General features: G+C 36.7%; 2 protein-coding genes across 2 annotated transcripts; both read left to right on the plus strand.

Annotated features, from left to right (window-relative positions):
- The first annotated feature begins 10,523 nt into the window (after positions 1 to 10,523).
- Positions 10,524 to 12,859, plus strand: LOC113718461 (6,7,8-trihydroxycoumarin synthase-like). Its single transcript, XM_027243393.2, has 2 exons — positions 10,524 to 11,446; positions 12,019 to 12,859. The coding sequence occupies exons 1-2, from the start codon at positions 10,547 to 10,549 to the stop codon at positions 12,631 to 12,633; spliced, it is 1,515 nt and encodes a 504-aa protein (XP_027099194.1). The 5' UTR covers positions 10,524 to 10,546; the 3' UTR covers positions 12,634 to 12,859.
- A 2,604-nt stretch (positions 12,860 to 15,463) lies between these two features.
- LOC113738666 (protein FAR1-RELATED SEQUENCE 5-like) lies at positions 15,464 to 17,674 on the plus strand. Its single transcript, XM_027265910.1, has one exon. It carries the CDS (start codon positions 15,464 to 15,466, stop codon positions 17,672 to 17,674), a length of 2,211 nt encoding a protein of 736 aa, XP_027121711.1.
- The last annotated feature ends 7,782 nt before the right edge of the window (positions 17,675 to 25,456 follow it).

Raw genomic sequence — 25,456 nt, forward strand, 5'->3', positions numbered from 1 at the left:
ACATAACAATTCAGTTTTCTTTTTGTTCATGGTATCAGAGCTTTTGCTCTTGGAACCTCTTATTGTCAACCTTCATTGCTGAGTGCTTTCTTCTTTTCAAGTCTTTATTGCCAAGTGCAAATTCTAGCCTTTATTGCTAATTTTTTCATTAGGCCTTCATTGCCAATTTTTCTTTGAAACCTCCAACATGTCTGAAACTGAAACATCAGAAATCAACTCCAATACCAAATCAGAAGAGACCTCAAATATTCCACAAACAAGGGATTTGCAGAGTATCCAGGTAGCCTACAGGCTCAACGGAAAAAAACTATTTGAAATGGTCACAATTTGTTCAAACATTTCTCAAAGGAAAGGGAGAAATCAGCCACTTGCTTGGAACTGGACCGAAAAAGGGAGATCCTAAATTCGCTACTTGGGATGAAGAGGATTCTATGGTCTTGTCATGGCTGTGGAACTCCATGTTATATGAAATAGGTGATACTTGCATGTTCCTACCAACAGCTAAAGATATATAGACTACTATTCAACAGTCCTATTCAAAGACAGGAGATGCTGCCCTAATCTATGAGATCAAAACAAAGATCTCAGCCACTAAACAAGGCAACCTTTCTGTTACTCAATATGCCAATCTTCTGCAAAATCTGTGGCAGGAACTGGACCAATATCAGTGTGTTCAGATGTTATGTAGTGAAGATGCAGCCACCTTGAAAAACTTTATCGAAAAGGATAGAGTTTATGACTTCCTTGCAGGTCTGAATGTGGAATTTGATCAGGTCAGAGTCTATATATTGGGGAAGAAAAGATTATCATTTCTGAATGAGACAATATCATTGATCCGAGCTGCAAAGAATAGGCGAGAAGTCATGTTGGAGCCTAAAATATTAGAAGGCTCGGCAATGATTTCTACAAAATCAAACAATAAGGAAACAAAGATAGGTAATGGGCGTACAGAGTCAAATAAAGACATAATTTGGTGCACATACTGCAAAAAAACACGTCATACACGAAATGATTGCTTCAAACTCCATGGGAAGGAAAAGTCCTTAGTCGTAAAGGAGGATTCAAAGGCGGAAAAGCCCACTTAACTAATGGAGTAGACCAAACACAAGAAAAATCCAACCAGGTTGGTATAGGAGAATTCAATAAAGAAGAAATCGAAAAGCTAAGAAACCTCCTAAATTTCCTTGAAAAGTCCTCTAGTACGTGTTCATTGGCTCAATCAGGTAAGTACCTTAACTCTTATGCGCTAAGTGCCTCAAGCATGTCTTCTCTAGACTCTTGGGTCATCGACTCAGGAGCTACTGACCATATGACTCACAACCCAATCAGATTTAGAACATACAACCCATGTCCTGAAAATAGAAGAATTACTGTTGCGGATGGATCTTCTATAACTGTTGCAGGCCAAGGGACAATAAATCTATCAAATTCTTTGTCCCTAAATAATGTGTTGCATGTCCCAAAATTGTCCTCCAATCGCATATCCATCCATCAAATTACCAAAGATCTGAACTATAAAGTAATTTTCTATTCTACTCACTATGCTTTTTAGGATTTGGTTACGGGGAGGACGATTGGACTTGCTAAGGTGAATGATGGGCTTTATTACCTTGAGGAAATGAGTGGCAACAAGAAGAACAATAATCAGTTATCCCTCACCTGCTCCTCAAATAATAAATATGAAATTTGGCTTCATCATTTCCGCCTTGATCATCCATCTTTATTTTACTTAAAAGCATATTTCCTTCACTTTTTTAAGAATGAAGATGTTAGTAGTTTTCATTGTGATAAATGTCAAATTGCTAAACATCATAGACTATCATTTTCATTGAGTAATACAAGATCTACTAGACCTTTCTCTTTGATACATACTGATATTTGGGGGCCTTGTAGAGTTTCTAGTATTTCTGGAGCAAAATAGTTTGTCACATTCATTAATAATTGTACTAGAACTACTTGGTTATGTCTTATGAAAAAAAATCAGAAGTAAGCAATATTTTTCCAATGTTTTGTAAAATGATTTGTACATAATTTGGAAGTTTGATTAAAAGAGTAAGATCTGATAATGCAAGAGACTATTTTAATCAAATTCTCTCATCTTTTTTTCCAAAAAGAGGGTATAATACATGAGTCATCTTATGTAGACACACCCCAACAAAATGGGATTGCTGAACAGAAAAATAGACATTTACTCAATGTGACTCGAGCAATTTTGTTTCAACATAAAGTTCCAAAAACCTTTTGGGGGGAGGCTGTTTTAACTGCTGCACATTTGATAAATAGAGTACCTTCCAAAGTGCTAAATAATCAGTGTCTCATTGCTACTCTTTCTGTTTTTTACCCTTATTTTAATGTCTCTTGCACATTGTCACCAAAAGTGTTTGGTTGTGTTGCTTTTGTATATGTTCATGCACACCAAAGAGGGAAACTTGATCCAAGAGATTTAAAATGTATTTTTGTGGGATACTCAAACACAAAGAAAGGATACAAGTGTTATCATCCACCTTCAAAAAAATTTTTTACATCCATGGATGTCACATTTGTTGAAAATGAACCTTACTCTCAAAGTAACAATCCTCATCTCCAGGGGGAGAGTTCTTGGGAAGATAAGGAATCTCTCCTTGATCTTCAAAGTCCTACACTAAACTTGAAGTCTTTTAAACCTGACCATACACCAAATTCCAAAGGAGAATATGCTAGCAGTGAACCTGAACTTGAATTTGAAGTTGAACATGCCAGTAAAGAAATTGAACCTGATCTTGGAGTTGAGAGAAAAACTGGTTTAAATCCAAATACACCACTCAAGGTCTACTTAAGGAAGAAAGTTCATATTTTTGAACCTGTACAAACCCAAGAATCTGAACCACGATCAGGTACTGAAAATTCTGTTCCTTTGTGTGTTCAATCTGACTTTGCTCATTGTGAATTTAATGATTTAGACCTGCCTATTGCTATTCGAAAAAGAACACGAGAATACACTAAGTATCCAATCTCAAATTTCATGTCTTTCCATAGACTCTCTCCACAACATAAAACTTTTCTTACCACCATCAACTCCATTTCAATCCCACAAACACTAAAAGAGGCACGTAGAAATAAGAATTGGTTACAAGCTATGAAAGAGAAGATGAATGCCCTAGAGAGAAATAAGACTTGGGAAATTATAAACCTACTTAAAGGAAAGAAAATAGTGGGATGTAAATGGGTGTTTACTTTGAAATATAGAGCTGATGGTTCATTAGAAAGGTATAAAGTTCGGTTGGTCGCAAAAGGATATACACAGACATATGGGATAGAATACCAAGGGATCTTTGCACCCGTTGCAAAAATGAATATCGTGCGTGTTCTTTTGTCTTTAGCCGCTAACTTTGGTTGGTGTTTACAACAATTTGATATTAGGAATGCATTCTTACATGGGGATTTAGAAGAAAAGGTGTACATGGAACCTCTACCAGGTTTCAATGAAATGTTTTTTGAAAAGAAAGTGTGCAGGTTAAAGAAAGCTTTATATGGATTAAAACAATCGCCAAGGGCTTGGTTCCAAACAAACAAAGTCAAGGAGATCATACCTTGTTCATAAAACATTCAAAAGGAGGTGTTACAGCTCTACTTGTATATGTAGATGACATCATCATCATCGGGAATGATCCAATTGAAAGAGAAACACTCAAAAAGTGTTTAGCAAAGGAGTTTGAAATTAAAGAACTAGGGAGGTTGAAGTATTTTTTAGGCATTGAGGTAGCATACTTAAGTAAAGGCATCTTTGTTTCTCAACAAAAGTATGTCTTAGACTTGCTTAAAGAAACAGGCAATCTTGGATGCAAGGCAGCAAGCACATCCATTGAGCCTAACTTGAGATTGATTGAAGAGAAGGATGATAGCACAGTAGATAAGGGAAGATATCAGCGGTTGGTTGGGAAACTGATATACTTGTCCCATACAAGGCCGGACATAGCATTTGTCGTAAGTGTAGTAAGCCAATTTATGCATGATCCAAGAGAGAAACACTTGCAGGCTGTCAACAGAATTCTATCCTACCTTAAAGGGGCACCGGGTAGAGGAATTTTGTTCAAGAAAAATGAAAGATTGCTCATAGAGGCATATACTGATGTTGATTATGCAGGTTCTGTTGTAGATCATAGATCAACTTCAGGATATAGTACATTTCTTAGTGGGAACCTAGTGACATGAAGGAGTAAGAAGCAATCGGTTGTTGCAAGATGAAGTGCTGAAGCAGAGTTTAGAGCTATGGCTCATGGAGTTTGTGAATTGTTATGGCTCAAAATAACACTTGATGACCTTAAAATCAAGTGGGAAGGACCTATGAAACTCTATTGCGACAACAAGTCTGCCATCAACATTGCACATAATCCAGTGCAACATGATCGCACAAAGCACATCGAAATAGATAGACATTTTATTAAGAAAAGCTGGACAGCGGCATGATTTGCACTCCATATGTAACATCAAATAATCAATTGGCAGATATCTTAACTGAGGGAATGCCAACTTCCAACTTTGAAGACATTACATGCAAGATGGGAATAGAAAATATCTATTCACCATCTTGAGGGGGAGTGTTGAAAATCTAGAATATCTTTTTTGTAAAACTATAAATTCTATGTATATCCCACGATTTCTGCTCTATTTTAGGATAGAATAATTTACTCCTAATGTATTTTAGAATAGAATAAATTAGCTCCTAATTTTTAGGAGATTACAAATTTCATGGAATTGACAAAAGTCAAATTTCATTTGTATAAATGTTGTACAGAGCCTAGAACAAAAAAAAAATAGAACAATTCAGTTTTCTTTTTGTTCAATTTTCAATCACCTTTTTACCTGTTATATATCATCCGGTGAAAAGGTTTATGAGATTGTTATTAACAATAATTTTCTAAATAATCTTCGAATTGAAAGCATGTAGTTTCCAGTCTCAAAAATTCAATAATGTTATTTTCTTTCCAAAAACCATTGCAGAATTTATTCTTTGCTGGATCAGACACTTCAGGTGGCACGATAATTTGGGCTACGACGGCACTTATCAAAAACCTCTACAGCAATGAAAAAGCACAAACTGAAATTCGAGAAGTGCATGGAGAGAGGAAAATGATAGATGAAGATGATCCTCAAAAGCTTCCCTATCTCATATCTATCATCAAGGAGACTATGAGATTGTACACAATTGTTCCTAATTTAGTCCCAAGATACTCAATGGAAAGTTGCATCCTTGGCGGATATGAAATTCAGCCCCGGACTATAGTTTACATAAATGGTTGGGCAATTGGAAAGGGATCTTGAGTATTGGAAAAATCTACGAGTTCTTGCCTGAGAGATTCTTGAATAGTACTATAGATATGAAAGGGGTGTAATTTCAATTGCTCCCATCGGGGGTAGGCAGAAGATGATGCCCTAGATACTCCCTAGGGCTAGCATGTATGGAGATCACACTTGCTAATATTTTGAATTCATTCAGCCAGGAATTGCCTTCTAGAGTGAAGAAAGAAGACATTGATACTCATTGTTTACGTGGTGCCCTGCGACTTGTGGCAAGAAACATCTGCCTTCTTAGCAAGGAAAAACAAATGACAACTTGGGAGGGAGGGGATAGGTTGGTTGGTTAGGAAGGGAGAGATTCTACATGAGAGGTCATGGATGCAAGCCTTAGCAATTACACTAAAAAAAAAAACACAAATGTCAACATAGTAGTTGTGAATAGGGTTACAAACAAATTGAATCGAGTCGAATCGAGTTGAGTCTCGACTTAATTTTATCAAGTTCGAACTAGAACTCAAACTCAATGACCGCTTAGTGTAAAGCTCTCGAGTCGAGCTGGAGTTTAAAAAAATAAAAAAATAATTTTAATTTTAAAAAAAATTGATAAAATAATATTTTTCTTAATAAATAATAAAATATTAGGGATATATATGTAATTTTACTATTAAAATAATATATATATATGTATAAAATTGAACTCGTGAGTTAACGTGTTGAATATTTTTGAATTCGAGTTTGACTTGGTTTGCTCGAACTCCACTTGAACTTGATATTGACCGAAGTCGAGTCGAGTTTTGAATCGAGTTGCTCGCGATCAACTTGACTCGTGTACAACTCTAGTTGTGAAGTTGTGTAAGGTATGAATAATTCAAGAAAGAAATATTAACAATACTCTTACGTATTTATTGTAGAATATTATTGTACTCTAAACATTCAACTAACGTATTAAATACTCTTACGCAGTTTAAATATATTGTAATGTTATAATATCTATCAACTATTGCAGTGCATCAAAAAAACTTGTTAACTATTCTTTGAGATATTTATTAAAATTTTACAACGATTAGATATCAAGAACTATGTATATTTTTATTAATGAAATACAAAAGATACAACAATTCAAAATATTTAGTTTCTAATAAAATTCATAAATTTACCAATATAACAATTAAATCGCACCAATAAAAGTGTGGATAAAAAAATTCAAATATATTAAAAAGATAGAAGTTGTTAGAAGAAAGGAAAACCATAAGAAAAACCCAATGAGATTTATCTTCAATTATATAAAAAGTTAAAAGTTAAAAGTATGATTTGTTAGATGATTCAGACGAAAGCGACAGTGCCTTCAAATATGATAGTGAGTGATTAGATTAGCAAGAAAGTGAGGAATGGGCTATATATATATAGGTTTTGGGTCCAAAAATTATGCCCCAAATTAAAATGACCAAGTTTTGGCAACACTTTGCTAAGCTTAGTATAACCTTGACTGATAAATATCAAATGTAATATTGTATATTAATGTACTCAAAGAAATTATGAGATCTCTAATTCGACTTTTAACCTTTACTTTTCTTCCTTCTCTCATGCAATAGTTGGAGTTTGTTGAACAAAAGAAAAGTATTATATATTGTTTGTTTTATTTAAAGAATCACCACACCTATCAAGAAATTTATGAAAAATTCTCGTGTTAAGAATCTAAATTTTTATTTTTTACTCACAATATTATTATTTTTTTTAAAAAGTGTATTTTTTTTAGAGAACAAAAAAGTCTGAACACCTGAAAAAAAAAGTGTGAAAGCTTGAGTTTGGGTCAATTAGATTGGGGCTAGAAGCCTAACAAACCAAAAGTGCCGAGTATTGCAAACAATCTTTAAGCCTGAAGGATTCTCCTTAAGCTATCGAATCAGGTTTTTTTAGTTAAGCACGTCTTTGGGTTTGTAGCAGAGCCCAGGCCAGAAGCCCCAATTGAAAAGCCTGCTAACAGTAAAGAACTAAAGATGGAGAGGTTAGCACAGGTCGTCTGCCGGATTTTCAAATGGAACCACCCGCGGTGCTTTTAAATACTCCTATAGGATACACTGATTGATGAAATCCCTTACAAACATTATAGGTATGTTTACACAAGTCGACTTAGTTGATAATAATAAGTCATTCTTTTACAAAAGATCATGTGCTCAAGTTTCGTTGTCAATGTAAAGAATGTATTAATGTACAATCTATAAAAATTCATGTAAGTGATCTATGGTTCCAAATATAAAAATTATGTTGGTACGCAATTCATAAGAACCTATAGTCCCAAATGTGAAAACTGTGTTGATTGACGATATGTAAGAACTCTTACAAGTAACCTATCGAATGTGAAAATTATATTGGTGGTTGATCCGTAATTGAAGCCGACCTATGGTAATAATCAGAGTCAAACCCATCCAAATTTTTAATTAGCAAGAAAAAAGAAAACAGTATGGGTGTCTGATTATTTTACTTGGTTTTGGATTCCAATTTTGAAAATTAGTCTTTTTGATGTTCACATTTGCTTTCATAGTTAGATTTTGTAAAAAATAACCCAATAATAGCTTTTAGTATTTCTGATTATTTAGTCTTTTACAAAAATTGTAGCGAGAACAGCACCACGCTGTTATTTCATTTAAATCTTGTAGCTCCCCGCCGCCCGGGGGGAGGGGGGGATCTTGCAGTTGTTTATTGCTTTAAGCAATTTGGCTTTCTTTTTTGGTCACTTGAGATATGGCCAAATTACTAGTTTGTCCAAACTATAACAACAGGTCCGTTTGGTTAGCATGATTTGCCAAAAAAAAAAAATTTCAAATATTATTTAGTTTGTATCTTAAACACAATTTCCAATCATTCTTTTATTTGGCATACATTACATCACAAAAAAAATTTTTGTACTATTTCAAATATTTTTTTTTCCAAATAATCTCTTATCCAAACACATCTATGTTAAATCAACTAGTAGATGCAATAAGACGACATATTGGCCATCCATCTCTTCTTAAATTACATACCCCCGTCAATTTTTGAAAAGTTTGAAAATATTAGTTATGAGATTAACCATTCAATATTATATGAATCATCATTCCATTGCACTCATATGAGAATCAAAGCAAGTACTTCGTTTTTTTTTAATTTGGTTAAAACAAGAAAGGAAATGAAAAAGCTGGCACGAAGGAGGAACAAGAATGAACCTCAGAACGGCTGGCATAGCAATTCCCAAAACCCTCATATTTAGAGTCCATTCTTCATCAAGCTTATATTATAAATTTGATCTGATAAAAGTCATGGGTCCATCAATAATCACCTGCTTGGTAAAAGACCATTTTGTTTTGTCAAGCATCTAAACTGACTAATTTAAATTGAACATAAATGATCAACAACTAAAATGAAGAAAAATATAAGTTGAGGGACTGAGTAAGGACATTTGAGGAAATTTACCTCACTTCCGTGTGGAAAAATCGTTAAAAAAAACTATAAATATTTCTGTTTCTAAGACTAAGCTATAAATACGTAAGTTCGAAGGTCAATTTAACATGTTGAAACAAAAGTTTTATGCAAACTATATGATATCAAATCTTTGACTTTTGCTGTAAATGAAGTCATGAAAGATACTCGTATGCAATTATTGTGATTCGAAATCATCTCTGACGAGCATTAGGTCAAGGCTGTAGAATTTATTTCTAAACAAATAGTATAATATAAACCCAGGGACCATGTGTTGGGATTCTTAACAATAAACACAATAAACAACTCAAGGGCATTTTTTTTGACCTCCCATCTTTCCCCGTTACTTTTCCACTCCCTTGCTATTAGGCCCAGAATTCAAATATGAACCTGACAGCAGAGATAGTTTTTAAAACCCTCCACTGACCATTAGACTAATCCCAGGAGATTAACTAAAGGGCATGTATTGGTTCGTACTTCTAAATATTTTGCACGCTTCTCTCTATGGGTGGTGGTCACAAGTGAGTTCACGATCATGACACATTCGGCTTTAAAATTCAGCAGTCAACCCTCAACACGAAAAACATCCAACAATATTCTACGGATTATTCTTCTTCGATCATTAGTTTTAACCCCCAAGGGTCGGTATTTTGTGGATTCAGATCTCCTACGGTTGCAAGGACCGCATTATGACGGTCCAAGATTGGATTAGAGTGTCACAGCTTGATATCCGCCATCTATTTCAAGATTCACTAGTTTTGAAATGGATGATTGAGATCGAGTAGGGCCACTTCGATTCAATCTCAAACCATCAATTGTATAGTCCGGTTTCTCTTGCAACTGTAGAGGAGCTAAATCTGTATTTTTCAAACATGATGTACTAATTTTCTGGTAAATTTTCAAAAATAAGTTCTAGCTATACATGAAAATCAATTTTAAGATTTATTTAGTTTCTTACGGACAAATAATACAATAATCCTGCAAAAGTTTTGTAATATCCACCAACTAATAGTTAATAATGCCTCGGGAATTATTAAATTTTAGACTAATCAAATACTCATATTCACTAACACAAGCTATTGAAATATACCAATACGCATTATTTTAAGGGATAACCCCCTTAGGTTTCTAACAATTTCATCTAGCTTCCCTCTAATTTGAGAAATTATATTGACCTCTCTTGACATAATGAGTTACCAAAAATGACCTTCACTTTCTCACTATTTTACACGGAAAAGAACCGATATTCTTAAAAGAGAAAAAAATCCAAAAAACTTGTTCGAAAAATTTTTGTGATATTTCAAAACAATTGTCAATTGACAAAACTTATTTGAGTAGATGCTTTGATTGTGCATTTTATTGAAATTAATTAATATAAAAGTGAATGTAAAAATCACAGTATACACAGAGACGTGACTTTTTTTCAGGCTAGTACCCTCCGGGTTTTGGATTGCTAGAGCATCTCCTTATTTTTTTCCCTGACAAAATGTGCCTTAGGATTATGATAGTAGTAACATAGATGGAATTGTTAGTGATAGTGTGGATCTAGTGGTAGAAAGAAAAGAATGTTACAAAGTTGTCTAGTTGGTAGCCTGTGACAGTGATAATGGAGATGGGCTTGGTAGTAATTGTTGACGTAGAATGTAGAAAGATGGTAATATTCTTGGATTTGGGCCATGGTAGTTTTTTTCCCTACACACTAGAAAAGAAAAGATTAAAAAAATCAAGCAACTTGAAGCTCAACAAAGACTATTTAAAACCAACTTCTATGGCCATTTTCCAGCCACCTCAAGAAAATCTTCCTCCTGAAGTTATGGAGATAGTATTGATCATTGCTTTACTTTCAGCTCTTCCCATAATTTTCCTGATTCTTCTTCAGAAAAACAGCAGGAAATCATCAACAAAATCTCATCCACCTCTCCCTGGTCCTCCTGGCATTCCAATCATTGGAAACATGCATCAGTTTGATCCCTCAGCCCCACATATCTATCTCGGGGAGCTTTCCAGAAAGTATGGCCCTCTCATGTCCCTCAAGCTCGGATCCTTGCCAGTACTTGTGGTTTCTTCAGCAAGAATGGCAGAAGAGGTTATGAAAAATCATGACTTAATTTTCTGTAGCCGACCACCTATGCTTGGCCAGCGAAAATTGTCCTACAATGGCCTGGACATCGCGTTCGCACTGTACAATGAGCAATGGAGAGAATTGAGAAAGATTTGTGTTCTTCATCTCTTGAGCTCCAAGAGAGTTCAATTATTTCGTCCTATACGCGAAGATGAGGTCTACCGAATGATTCAAAAGATATCCCGTGAATCTGCTTCATCACAAGTAACTGACTTGACTCACACTTTATTGTCTCTCACAAGTACAATGATTTGCCGAATTGGATTTGGAAAAAGATATGACGAGGAAGGCCAAGAAAGAAAAAGATTCCACTTTCTCTTGCAAGAAGCTCAGGCAATGTTTGTTGCATTCTATTTCTCTGATTATTTTCCTACAATTGGTTGGTTGGATAAATACACTGGGATGCTATCTCGACTGGAGAAAGTTTTCAACAAGCTTGATTTGTTCTACCAAGAACTCATTGATGAGCACCTGGATCCAAATAGGCCAACGTCAATGGATGGAGACATTATTGATCTCTTGATTCAATTACAGAAGGACAGATCAACTCCGTTTGATCTGACTGTGGATCACATCAAGGCCACGCTTATGGTAATAAACTAACTCTTTAACATACTATTCCAGTACAGAGTGTGATGTACAGGTTCTGTTAGTTCTTTTCTACTTGAAATTGCAATCATATCTTATGAAAAATAATGCTGCTTAATATGAATACTATACAATTTAATTCTGACACAAAGCCAAACACAGCGTTATTTATTTGTTTTTCTATTTACATCCTTAAGTTAATTGGCAGTATTACATACCAACTCCAAGTTCAAATTCTGATAGAGATGTTGTGTTTAGGGTCTCCACCAGAATTGGATCGGATGAGAGTCATTATTTTGTCTTACACAAACGTTGATTCATTTCAATTGGATACAATTGGTATTGATGAACAACAAGCATTTGAATCACCCCTTTTTTAGAAAAAAGAATTTGTAATATTTCCTAAACATAATGTTTACCTACCTCTTTATCGCCCACACATCACATTCCAAAAATTTTTCATTTTTACTGTCCGAAAATATTTCTAAATGATCTTCAACCCGAAAACATGAAAAGTTTTAGGCTTAGGAAATTCATTGATGATTATCTTTTTGTTTTTCAATAAACAACTGCAGAATGTATTTTTTGCCGGGACAGAAACTTCAGCAGGCACAGTAATCTGGGCAATGACAGCACTTATCAAGAACCCTACGGCACTGGAAAAAGCTCAAAACGAAATCCAAGAGGTGCTTGGAGAGAAAAAAATGATAGATGAAGATGATATTCAAAAGCTTCCCTATCTCAAAGCAATCATCAAGGAGACTATGAGATTGTACCCAGTTGCTCCTCTTTTAGTCCCAAGATACACAATGGAAAGTTGCATCCTAGACGGGTATGAGATCCAGCCCAAGACTACCGTTTACGTGAACGCTTGGGCAATTGGAAGAGATCCTGAGTACTGGGAAAATCCACATGAGTTCTTGCCTGAGAGATTCTTGAATAGTACTATAGATGCAACAGGGAAACACTTTCAATTGATCCCGTTTGGGGCAGGCAGAAGAGGCTGCCCGGGATACTCCCTGGGAATAGCAGCTGTGGAGCTTGCACTTGCTAATCTTTTGAACTCATTCAATTGGGGATTGCCTTCTGGAGTGAAGAAAGAGGACATTGATACTGATGTTTTACCTGGTCTTGCTATGCTTAAGAAAAATGCCCTGCGACTTGTGGCAAAGAAACGTGTGTCTTCGTAGTAAGAAAAAACATGTCAAATGGGATCAGAATGTGTAGTTCATATACAATGTACGGCCATTTGAGGGATTCTTGCTGTTTTGTTCCTCAATTTGGTATCATCAGATTTGAAATGAAAGAGTTTCATACGTTTGTATTGGAAGCTCAAACCCGTAAGCCTACGAAGCTTAGAGGGAAGTTTGTATAGATAACGTCGCTTTTCCATTAACCTAAGATTGCTTTTGAAAATCATTCTTCCAGCATTTGCCATAATTAGTCACTTTGGTTTAATGGAATGATTGCTGTGGGGGTCTCACATCAAATGTTAGCAGAATTGAACTTCGCACTGATTTTCGAGCTGCTGAAGTCGAGCACTGGAGCATATATTACCTGCGAATTATGATGCAAGGATGGAGGAAACAAATACATTAACAATAGAACGGAAAGAAGGAGTACTTGTATGGCAAATCATTGAAATAAACCTTCACATATTAATTTATTTCTAGTGTTAAGTCTAACTGAGGCAGCAAGTACGAAGGTAAATTTAATATGTTGAAACAAATCTTTTGATTTAAGCAAACTGTGCTATGAAATCTTTGACTTTTTTTCGTAAATGAAGTCATGGAAGATGCTTGAATGCAGTTAGATCCTCAACTATTGGGACGTAGGAACAGTTTAGAAAACCAAACAATGTGATCCGGAATCATTTCTGATAAGCATTACGTAAAGAATGCAGAAATTATTTGCAAAGAAAATGTATTCTACAAACTCAAGGACCATGCATGGGCGCGGTTGGGATTCTTGATGATAAATAGGTCAGGACATGTGAGCGGCGGGTTCATACTTCAATGCGAAAATCATTTACTTCCTCGTCACAGTGAGCAGTGGTCAGATCACGATCACGTTATGTGGTTTTAAAATTGACAAGTCAACCCTCAAAATGAATGCCATCCAACAATAATATATCATTCGGTAATTTCTGTAGTGCATTCACAAAGTTGGAAGATACGTGTGGAAAGCAGATAATATGGCAAAGAAGCCTCCACGTTGCAACCTGACAAGTACGGACCCGAAAGGGAATAATTCCAGAAAAGGAAGTGATGACCTATAACCGCGGTTTGGACATTGGAAATATAGCGTACTGCACAAGCTGGAAATGCATTGGGGGTGAAACGGAATTAACATAAATATAATGGGCTAAGGAGTAAAAATAAACCCGTAACTTTATTAAAACAACCCCAATTTTCAACTCTTTCGTCCATAATAACAACGGAATAACCCATTTTCGTTGAATACAAATGTTAGTGATTGCACAATATCATATTTAAATGCATTTTTGAATAAAGAGCCAACTCTTTATGGCTTTCCTAGACTACAACTAAAGATTAAATCCATTTTGAGGACCATTATTATATTCAAACGTGTGTCTCAGTTCAAAAGTTTCAGCTCCCCTTGGCTTTTTTCCATTACAACAACATAATACCCAAGGTGCCATAAAGACAGACTGATTTATCGGATAAAATGCAATTAAACCCGTTGGTGAGTAAAAGACCAGCTCTTTGTGCCTTTCAACCATTACAATGACAGAGTACCCAACGTGCCTTAAATACAAATGTCGGGTTATGGGATAAAATTTAGTTAAAACGGTTGTCTTATAAACGACCAGCTCTTTACGGCTTTCGTCCATCAGACAGTTAGGAGAACCCAATTTCCTTGAAAAAAAAATAATTTATCGGAAAGCATAAAAATTAACACGCCGGTGTCGGTTCTGTTGTATAAAACACCGAAGACGAAGCGTAAGCGGTACTAAACAAAGCCATGGTGGGGCCATCGAAGAGGAAGCGTATTAGGTACTAAACACAGAGCCATGTTGGGGCCCGCGGTGATGCGTGTGTTTGAAGACAGGTGGCGAGGTCGGAATGGAAGGCAAAAATTTGGTAAAGAGGTGGTGTCTACTGGCGTAAATTCAGGCGCAGGCGGTGACGGTAGATATATCTGAGGAAGGCCCTTCCGAAGCTATGGTGACAGACTGCAGCGGCGTGGAACAGAAGCAGAGAAATCAAAGGTGAGTACTTTTGTCCATAACTTTGAAAAATGGATTAGAATAACGAGTAAAGTACGTCTAGTAGGGTGATTTCTACAGTTCTTGTAAGAGGCAATGATAGAGGAATAAGGAATACGAAATACGAGGTGTAAGACCCTGCGTCTTCGAACAAAGATGAAACGAAACCGGGATATTATCGTAGTTTGTTTGTGCACCGAGCTTTGTGTACGTACGTAAGAAATGTTGGTCCTCTAATTTGTATTAAATTGTGTAAAGGAAATTAAGCAGAAATGAGTGAAGACGTGAAGAAGACGTTGTAACAGGACTAAAGTCTTAAAACAGAGTGATTTGGATGGCCGTGTGGACATGGATAATGGCCCCCATACTGCATTGCGAATGCTTATGTGAAAAGAATTAAAGAAACACACAGTAGAGGTTGAGTTTGTGGGTGTTAATGAAAATGCATGTCGATAGTGGTATTTTATGCTAAAGGTTGATATAATTGCATCAGCCACACTTATAAAAACTGTGTATATGAATGTTAGAGTAATGTTTATCGGTTGCATTTTGTGAAAGTTGTGAGGTAAAGTATGGTTTGTTAACTGAAATGATCGTGTATATATGTTTTGTTCCATTAGTAGACGAGCAGTATTTATGTTACAAACGAAAGCATATGGGGAGGCTGAAAAAAAAATGTTAAGCGACCATGGTTAGAAAAAACATTGAACAACCACACAGGGGTTGTAACTATGGGGCAGGATGGGGCGCTTAAAACTCATGACATGGTGCAGGAAACAGAGAACGGATAAATGGGGTTGGATGTTTGCGGCAGGTTAAGGTCATTTGACCTTAACCAAGAACCTGAGTGTGACCGAGACACATTCATTGAAAAAAGCGGTGGTTCAATAGGAGGACACGAAGATGAGGAGGCAGATGAATTGGTGGGCGCAATAGGCGTGGATGACGTAATGAAATTAACATTTGACACGGAAGAAGAAGCTGGGGAATTCTATAATTTGTATGCGAAACTAAGCGGATTTGGGATTCGTAAAAGTAATGCCAAACGAGATGCAGATGGCATTTCAAGATTTAGAAAATGGGTATGTTGCTGTGAAGGTTATAGGAATGAAAAGTGGTTTAATTATGAAGACCGGAAAAGAGAAGCAAAACCAATCACAAGAACCGGGTGTGGGGCTTGCTTTCGCGTGAAATATGACATAGAATCGGTAAAGTATGTGGTGACACGTTTCATTATGGAGCACAATCACCCGCTGGCATCAGAGGCAAGTGTGCAACACATTAGGTCGTATAGAAAAGTGAGCGATGCAGAATATGCACAGGCAAAAAGTCTAAAGTTGGTTGGGGCCAGAATATGCCAGATAATGAAACATTTTGTTATCAAAGCCGGAGGGTATAGTAACGTGGGATTTTGCATTAAGGATTTGTATAACCGAATGGACGAGGAACGTAGAAAAGATATTTTTAATGGCGATGCAGAAGGGGCACTTGGGTTCTTGGCAGCGAAAAAGGATGCCGATGACATGTTCTTTTATAAATATCATGTAGATAACGAAGGAAGATTGGCAAGGTTGTTTTGGGCAGATTCTAAATCTCGTGCGGACTTCAGTGTATTTGGAGATGTATTGGTGTTTGATACAACATACAAAACAAATAAATACCGCAAGCCACTAGTTGTACTTGCAGGGGTAAACAACCATTTGAACAGTACTGTTTTTGGCTGTGCACTGCTATCAGATGAGAGGATTGAAACATATGAATGGGTGCTAAGTACATTTGTGGAGGCTATGAAAGGTAGAAAGCCAGTAGCAGTGATGACAGATGGGGACAGTGCAATGAGAAGAGCCATAAAGAATCTTCTCCCGGATGCTTGTCACAGGCTATGTTCGTGGCACTTGCATAGAAATGCACGGAGTAATATTCGCTGCGAGGAGTTTAATAACAGGTTCTATAACCTGATGGCGAGAAAGTGTAGCACTCTTGAGTTTGAGGATCGGTGGGCTAGGTTGGTTAATGAATGTGGGGTGGTAGAGAATGAGTGGGTGAAGAAGTTGTACCGTAGGAGAAGGTTATGGGCAGAGGCCTATTTACGCGGTCATTTTTTTGCAGGTATGAGAAGTACTCAAAGGTGTGAGAAAATGAATGCTTTTTTGAATGAGTACTTGAATGAAAAAATGCGACTATATGAATTCGTTAGAAGTTTTGATTTGGCAATAGCATGGCTTCGACATACTGAGAGCAAAGCAGTTCACACAAGCGAAAACACAAAACCAGTCTTAACCACAATCCTGCCCGAATTAGAGGGGAGCGCAGCGGAGGTGTTTACAAGGAATGTGTTCTTCATGGTGAGGAAGCATTTGAACAGGCAAGGACTTCTAATTTCTGAGGGCTGGAGCGAGGATGGAGGGAGTCGTACATATTATTACTCGAAATATGGTGGACACGAAAGAAGTTGGAGGGTGGATTATGATAGGTCAACGGAGAAGCTAATCTGCACTTGCATGAAATTCGAGTCAAAGGGGATTCCTTGTGCTCACATGTTTCGCGTGATGGTGGTAGAAGGAATGAACAGGATCCCAGAAGCATGCATTTCGAAGCGGTGGACAAAGGGAGTTCACTGTACTAATAATGGAATGAAAGCATTTGTTGCAGACGAACAGCTGACACAAATGGCCAGATATGGCACTTTAAAGTCCAGCTGTAATACTATGTGTTACTATGCCTCCTACATGGATGATGCGTTTAATGACCTGCAACAGATGTTTGACAAGCATTCTGTGGACCTAAAGGAGAAGTGGATTGATAGGGGATATGGGGGAGATGGATTTGCAATGGATTCAAGAGTGAGGAACGATAGAAGTAGAAGAACATTCGGGCTGTTAGATCCCAGGGTTTCCCGGTCTAAAGGTGATCACAAGCATGCAGAAGCAAAGAAGAAAAGAAAGTGTGGTCATTGCAGGTACTATCGGAATTGCATACGTAGTTATACAGTAGTTAATTGATAAAATACATGAAGTGGACAGTGAAGGTAATAATGAAGAAGCGGGTATTTTTCGTTCTTATTAACAACAGTAGTAAATAAACACATAATTAAAAGTGCATACAAAGTATACAAAGTTATTGGCAATGCAAGAAAGTTGAAGTGGTGTAATGTTAGCATTGTGCTCAGTTAACGTGATTACTTGCAGTCACAAATGATTTGACATGTGATATATGGGTTGAAAATTGCAGGCAGGCCACAACCAACGAACATGCCCATACAAAAATAATTCGCACAACACAGCAGTTCATGATGATTATATGGAAAACTGTTTGGATGACTCGCTGGAAAAATCATTTGAAATTGGTACGGGCTGGAGCGACTCAGGCGAATGGAGAGGACAAGCATTTGTACCACAACCATTCGGTGTAGATGGGTAAGTCATTGTAGTTCCACCGAAGGGGTCATGCACAAAAGGATCACCAGATGCATGACTGTCAAGGTTGCGTCGTAAGCACTGCTGTAGCAAATACCGCTACTGCACTGGTTAATAGGAGAGTAAGTAGTTGACAAATTGTTTATTAGACGAGCCAAACTTGTTCCTGTTTTTGTAAATACGAAATTAAGTGGAAGCGTATGTTGCGCAAAATCTCTTCGTGGGATAGACGTTTTCCGAAGTGGCTACTTGGGAATCAGCTTCAGTTGCCCAGCTTTTGTAGACTGGTGCCGTACACTGCTGCTATAAACTGCTTTTACGATTGGGCTGTTTGTTCCTCGCCTTGCTATCCTAACCAACGACCGTAAGGCCCAACGCCTTTTCTTTTGCCCATCGTTCCATTAATGTGTAGGAACAGTAACTTATGTTTCTCCCCATCTATTTTCATTGCTCACAATGCTTATGCGTCTCTTCAGTGCACCAATAACAATGGTATTATTACTTATATGTATTATATATGTACATTAATTTATGTAATATAATTAATATTATGAATTATACTACTAATTATACATATTTACTAATAGAAATTATTAATTAGTTCGAGTAACTTTACTAATACATTTGTACTAATATATTTAATTAGCCAATAACTATCAATTACAATATGGTTTGTAATATATTTATTAGGGATAATTTAAGAAACCTCCCCTGAGATTTCTGACACTTTCACTGGCACCCCCTGAAGTTGTCAAAATTTGACTGACCTCCCTTGCCTTTGAGTTATTGGGTCCCTTAGCTGACATCATGAAGGCCAAAATTACAAATATATGGTATGAAGTTGGGATTAATTACTGATGTTGGGGTTTATTATTACCGTTTAGTCGGAGCAAAGGGAATGTACAGTGAATAATGAAGCCTAACAACAATAACACAAACTGTGAGAGTAATACATGAAGTAAAGCTGGATGAGGGAGTAAGGCACCTTTTTTGTGCCATTATTGTGGGTGCTGTTTCAGTTAGAAATGTTTTTGAAATGCCATTCAAAAAATGGTACAGTAATTTCTTTTGAAAAAAAAATGGTAGGTTATCTACGTAATATATGTAAAAAATAGTTTAAAAAGGAAATATCCCATAAAGTACCAACTCTTTATGGCTTTTCTGTATTGCATGAATGAAGTACCACGTTTTGTATGAAGCTTTTATTATAAATCATTTAATTTTCATAAAAATTTGCAAATAAAATTCAAAAGCCGTTACAGAGACATCTTTACGAAAGGAAAACTAGCATTTTTTGAATTATTTAATATAAATGAAATATTTTAAAGTAAACAAAAAAAATTGTTTGCTATAATATACCAGTTCTTTACGGGTTTGTTCCATTATATGAATTAAGTAGTAGCTGTTTAAGAGTAGTTGACTTCGAAATAGAAGCGCAACTTTGAAATACGCTATTTTAATTTTAGTAAATAATGTTTATATATGAAAAATTGGTTAACTAGCGCAGTGAATTCAAAGCCTCCTTATGTATCGGGTAAAAAAAGTACTCCAGGTCTGCACTAAAACACCAGCTCTTTATGCCTTTTCTCCATAAATCATCCGTTTTCCCATTTTTCCACAAGCTAATTCAGGGGATGTTTCTGAAATTAGCCCTTACAATATATATGTGTATGTAAGATTAATAATTTATATAATAATAAATATGTTTATTATTATGCATATAAGGTTGCAAAATGATTTAACTTAATATCTTATATACGTTATAACTGTGTAAAATATTAGTTATTTAGTATTTATATATATTATGTAATTATAGATACATATTTATAATTTCTTTGAGGGGGTTTACTCTCGGAAAAATGTGCAGTAGGAGCTTAGTCTCGGAAATCTGCTGAGGAAGTTGTTGAAGCGAAAGAAAAAGGGAAATGTGTGTTGTGCACAAAGTAACGAAACAGAGCTGAAAACGATTAAATTTTTTTACACCATTTGTACATTTCCAATGGAGTACAATATTTCACGTAACTAGTTTGCACAAACTTGAACTCATATTCTTGTGTTGGAGTTGCATTCATACAAAAGGCTTTTCTGTCATGATATAAATAAGTTCGAAAAATGTAATGCATTAAATGTGATAGATTTATAATAACAACAACTTCCATTTAAATTGTTTTGTTGTAAATATTTAATTTCACTGCAAACTTCAATTGTAGGTGAAGAACAATCTGGGACAGACGAAAAATAAGAACAGGACTATAAATTAGTTGTGGGAATTATCTGTCAACTGTTAACATTTTCCGTGTTCAAGTTTAAAATTGTATCAGAATTACGCAACACACGTGGCGATTGCTCACAGCTTAGCTTTGTTGGTGGGCACTACCAACAAGTTTGCATACTCATTCGTCCGGCTACACAACCTTGTTTGCGGTTTGGGGCCATGGGTGCTCAGTCTTTGGCATTATGAATTCCCTGACATTCGTGAGCTTTGGGTCTACCAAGCTCATCCGTAAATGTCTGCGTCCCGGCACTTGTGTTCGGACGCTTACAAACACAGGATTTCCGGCCACCAAGTTCACCGCGAAGGCAGCGTTTCGCTGTCCCCTTTTGGAGCTTCAATGCACTTTCCAAAATTACCTGTATTTGATGTAGCCTTTGGTCCACCACTTGTGAGTTGTCCGACACATTGGATGCCAAACGAAATATTTCTGCACTTTTTTCTAAGACTTTCTTTCTCAGGCCCATGCACTGAACAAGCAGGTCCTCGTACCAGTGTCTAGGCACCTAAGCGGAAACAACACAGATGGCTGTATTAATTTTACACAAATTGCGCAAATTTATTGGCGGGTGAAGTACAGGGCGAAGAATGGCATACCACATCACCAACAGCACATGGAAGAGGCAACCCTATTACATCGCCACCAACTCTGTGAATGCCCTCTTGCTCCAGTGATCCATCAGTTTGTATGCACAACACAGACCAGGGAGGGTAATTAATTGGATGTTTCAGTGACGGTGTTGTGGCCTCACTTAGTGGCAACTGGTCACATATATGAATTACGCACTCCTTCCCACTGGGTGCCAACGTGGAGGAAGTCATTGGTTTCATTAGCCTGCTGCGCACAAACTCGTCATACGTAGCATATGGAGGGGGATCTGGGTATAGGCCTGCAATGGGCAGTCCACGAAGCACATCATGTAGCCTGTTTCCCGAAATTGTATCAGTGCTGTACATATCTGATGGCCGATGGGGAGGTTGCTTTGCACATACACCTGCATACACCTGCCTAATAACCCTCTCGCCCAGGTAGTAAAATCTTCCCATGGGGCCATCCAAAAGCAATCTCGTTGCAGTTAGTTCCTTGGATTTTAGATACCGACTCGGCAATGCCATTGCAGGGAAGGGCAGCCAGTTCACCTATGACACACAATTAACAAGCGATGTAACATTGGTTTGTTCGACAGGCGGAACAAATTCATAACAACTGTTAACACTTAGGCGGTAGAAACTATTGGATGTTCTAAGTAGGGGAACTAACGTTTTCCGGGTTAATGGTGTCAATTGCGCGGCGAAAATGTTCGACCGTAGACGGTGATAGTCGGTTGGCTCTATTACACGAGCGCCATCGCCACATTGTGGGCAATACGTCCCTCTCGTCCTGTTTCAGTTTATACGGACTTAACTGAAGAATTTCGTAAGCCCACACCTACACGTGGTCGTACAAATTATGTCCACCGTTCGAGATGAACACTAACTGCTAGAAAAGTTTATGTAACGGAACATGGAAATGTCGAATTGACACAAAGTGAAGGCAAATCTGGACTTACCTCCCAAACGAAGCTGTAGCCGCCTAGGCTTTTCGTCAGGCGTCGGGAGACGGCGGACATAAATCTGTACAAGGTTGCCATCCCCGCCCCTCCCCAGTTATAATCCCCTATACGATCTACGTCCTCCAGCGCTGGCAGACAGCACAGGTGAATTGTTTCGGCCGTGTTGCTAAGTAAAGTGCGGCCAAGCATGTATAGAAAGAAAGCTCTAGTCAGATGTGCCAGCTGGACGTCGTCGTTCTCGTCAATCGCCTTGTCTTTGTAGAATGACAATATATCGGTAACTCTGATGGCACCGGCAGAAGCAAAAGCTGGCACCCAACCCAATTGCTCCTTGATGTAATTGGCATTTTCCCTAACATTGTAATCCCACGGAATGGGCAAGCCGCCCACTGCAACACCGGTTATACAGGTGAAGTCCAAGGGTGTCAGTGTCATCTCTCCGAAAGGCAAATGGAAGGAGTTTGTTGAGTCCCACCATCGCTCCGCAAGTGCGACAGGCAACTTCCTATCTCTATCGGCCACGGGCAAGTGGCTCAGAAAATCCCCAAACCCAGCACTAACAACTTTCGCGGCCACCTTACGAGGCAGCCTCTTCCACCACTCCATAATTTCGACTGACGACCCTCTAGGATAAATTGAATAGACTTCCTGTGCATTAATGTAGAACCAATTCAGCCATTTTTATATATGTATAAACGAAATGAGGACTTAGGGCAAAATAAGCACAAGTAATTGTCGACATTGATTCTGCAACATTTACCCCCTGTGCAAGGAAAATGTGTGATATGTGGCTTTTCCGATCAACCAGCAGTTCTTGCGAGTGTTCTTCATCACGCGGAGGCCGGTAGCGATGGAGCCTGCCCATCGCACGGCTGTTGGAGTTGGATTTTGGACGAATATTGTGACGGCGCAGCCTATCACAAAATCCCTGTCGCCCCACCCGCGATTATGAACAGCTTTGCCGTTAAGTGTTGCGGCCTTGTATGTGCGTAGGCGTCTTTCTTCGCTCAGAAATTTGAATACTTAGACATTTTGGACGGCTGTGGCCAGGTTGGGCGTGCAATGCCCTTGTACCTTCTAAGTAGGGTTGCAAATTGGGAAATTTTAGCTGTTACAGTGACGGTCGGCGCGTGTAAAATATCGTGTTTTCATTGGCCTTTACATACATACCCTTTTCAGTTTTACTTGGACGACTACGGAAACAGTATTGTGGCCAACCTGCGCGTCCTAAGCAATTAAATGTCTCCGAACGTTTCATTATAGCAAGGGGGGAAATTGGATTAGAAAAGATGCAAAATTTTGAATTTAAAAACACAAACCGCAATTTCGGGACATTAACAGCTAAAATTGAAAAGCAACTTGGCATGGATGGTCCGGACGATAAACGAATACGGGTTGCCACAACTCCAATGACACTACTATGTTGACACGGGTTAATATTTCAAAAAAAAAATAACATTCCACATATATTCATACTAGAGGCCAAAACCACCAGCTCTTGGGCTGGTGGCCAGCACCGAGCCCTTGAGGCTTTGGTGGGGTGGGAGGTTTGCCTCCCACAAAAAATGTGTGTTAGTGGCTCTGCTTCAAAGGGATAATTTCAGAAACTAACCTCTCCTGTGGTTTGACCAATTACACTGATCTCATTCCATTTGTTACTAATCCTTTACAAATTCAGTCCAAACGATTAAAACATTGTTTTAGAGAGTGAAATTAGGATTTTGTACCTGATTTGTCCTTTGTGCTACATGTCCAAAGAATGACAAAGTATTTCAAAATAATTAACAATTAATAAACTTTAAAAAGCGTAGTTTATAGGCAAATATGTATTATTTATTTAAAGTACCAACTCTTTACGGGTATTTTACTTTCAAACATTTACTTTATTACAAATATTTATTCTCAAATACAGATTTGTATTTACCCTCAAATATTTAATTTTTGTTAAATACAAAACCTACCAGTTTTTCTTCCATAGAAATATGAATATAACACTTTTTCAATTTGCTGTGAAAATAAATTTCTGGCTTATAAAAAGTTAACCCCAATTTATTGTACAATGGAAAAAGAATTTTTAACCACTATTATGTGCACGTAATGATACCAAAAAAGAAAAGAAAGCACATCCATTATGAGTGCATTATCGGTTTAATAGCAGCATAGTTTTAGTTGTAATTAAATAAAGAGTAGTGATAATGTTTCTAAAATTTTAATAATTAGAAAAAATATAGAAAGCCACAAAAAATTAACTGTCACTATCTGCAACATCAATAAAAAAAAATACAGACTTGCATATTTTTCTTTCTTTTTTTGAGAGAAATAGCAAGTTAAGCTATCCATTTAAATCATGTCTAATAGCATTACAAATAGATGAAAACATTTCTGGCTGAACTTGTTATAGAATATGTATTGCAAGTTTAAATAAAAACATGAATTGCCATATTTGTAAATCTACATATGCAAATTAAAATCCAACAATTTGTAATATTGCAAAAATGTCTTCTTAATCAAAATAGAATTTTGTAATAATATTTTGTAGAGTGACACTCTAAGCTAAAAGCCTGAATAATAACTTCCACCACCAAATGCATTCCTTTGAAAACTGCAATTGTTTTAGCTAGTCAAATGAACAAATTATTATTAACTTCTTTAGCCAAATAGTAATGACATGTCCATTTCTATGCCTAACAATCAGCTGAAACTCTAATTACATTATCTATCATTATGGGCAATAGAAAAGGATAAGAGTAAGTCATATACAACCAGTTTCAGTAAAAGATTATGAAATCTAATTTTGCATTTCTTTTATTTCCAAGCTATCATTTGCTAAAATTAAAACCATGAAAATTAACTACCTATCATGGATACAAGCTAGTCATCTTCACATTCTAAATTGCTAGCCCCAACATTTATTTTACACGTCATCCACCTTATCCATTTTCTGAGCATTTTTCACAATTAATAAACTTTATATAAATTAAAATATAATTACCTATCCATAAATGAAGAGATTCTGATTAATTTTTAATTTAATAAGCATCATATTTTTGTTCCTGATCATCGTTTACCTTCGATTTTCATTTATTAGATTTTTTTGTCCTCTATTGTAGTACTATCACCTCTAGTGCAAGTTTAGATTTTTAATACTGCCATGTTTGTTGATCTTTTAAATGCATGACATTATTTCCCTTTTATTTGCTAGTTAAACTCGCACTCTTATAAAGGTATGTCTATTTCATAAATATGTAGCATAGTTATAACTAAAATTAAGATAAGAAATAACATTTGATTAAATATCTTATAACATCACAAACCACTTAAGTTGCACATTATGAGAAGATGCTCCAATATGTTACCTGTGCAAAAACAAAAAGACGGAGCTGTAATATAAATATAATTATTTTCAATTAAAAAAAGATAAAAGTTATGTTAATATACCTTGAAATTTCATCCTCTATTATTAAAAATAAATTGAGTTTTACGTTCTTTCATAGAACTAAATTCATCTCTAATTGAATCAATGCTAAATTTTCGAACAACTTC

Source organism: Coffea arabica, chromosome 6e, assembly GCF_036785885.1.
Source record: "Coffea arabica cultivar ET-39 chromosome 6e, Coffea Arabica ET-39 HiFi, whole genome shotgun sequence".
Classification (NCBI taxonomy): domain Eukaryota; kingdom Viridiplantae; phylum Streptophyta; class Magnoliopsida; order Gentianales; family Rubiaceae; genus Coffea; species Coffea arabica.

Coding starts and splice junctions, on each gene's coding strand:
- LOC113718461 (XM_027243393.2), top strand. CDS start 10,547: ATGGAGATAGTATTGATCATTGCTTTACTTTCAGCTCTTCCCATAATT. Junction 11,447..12,018: donor ACATCAAGGCCACGCTTATG/GTAATAAACTAA, acceptor AAACAACTGCAG/AATGTATTTTTTGCCGGGAC.
- LOC113738666 (XM_027265910.1), top strand. CDS start 15,464: ATGGGGTTGGATGTTTGCGGCAGGTTAAGGTCATTTGACCTTAACCAA.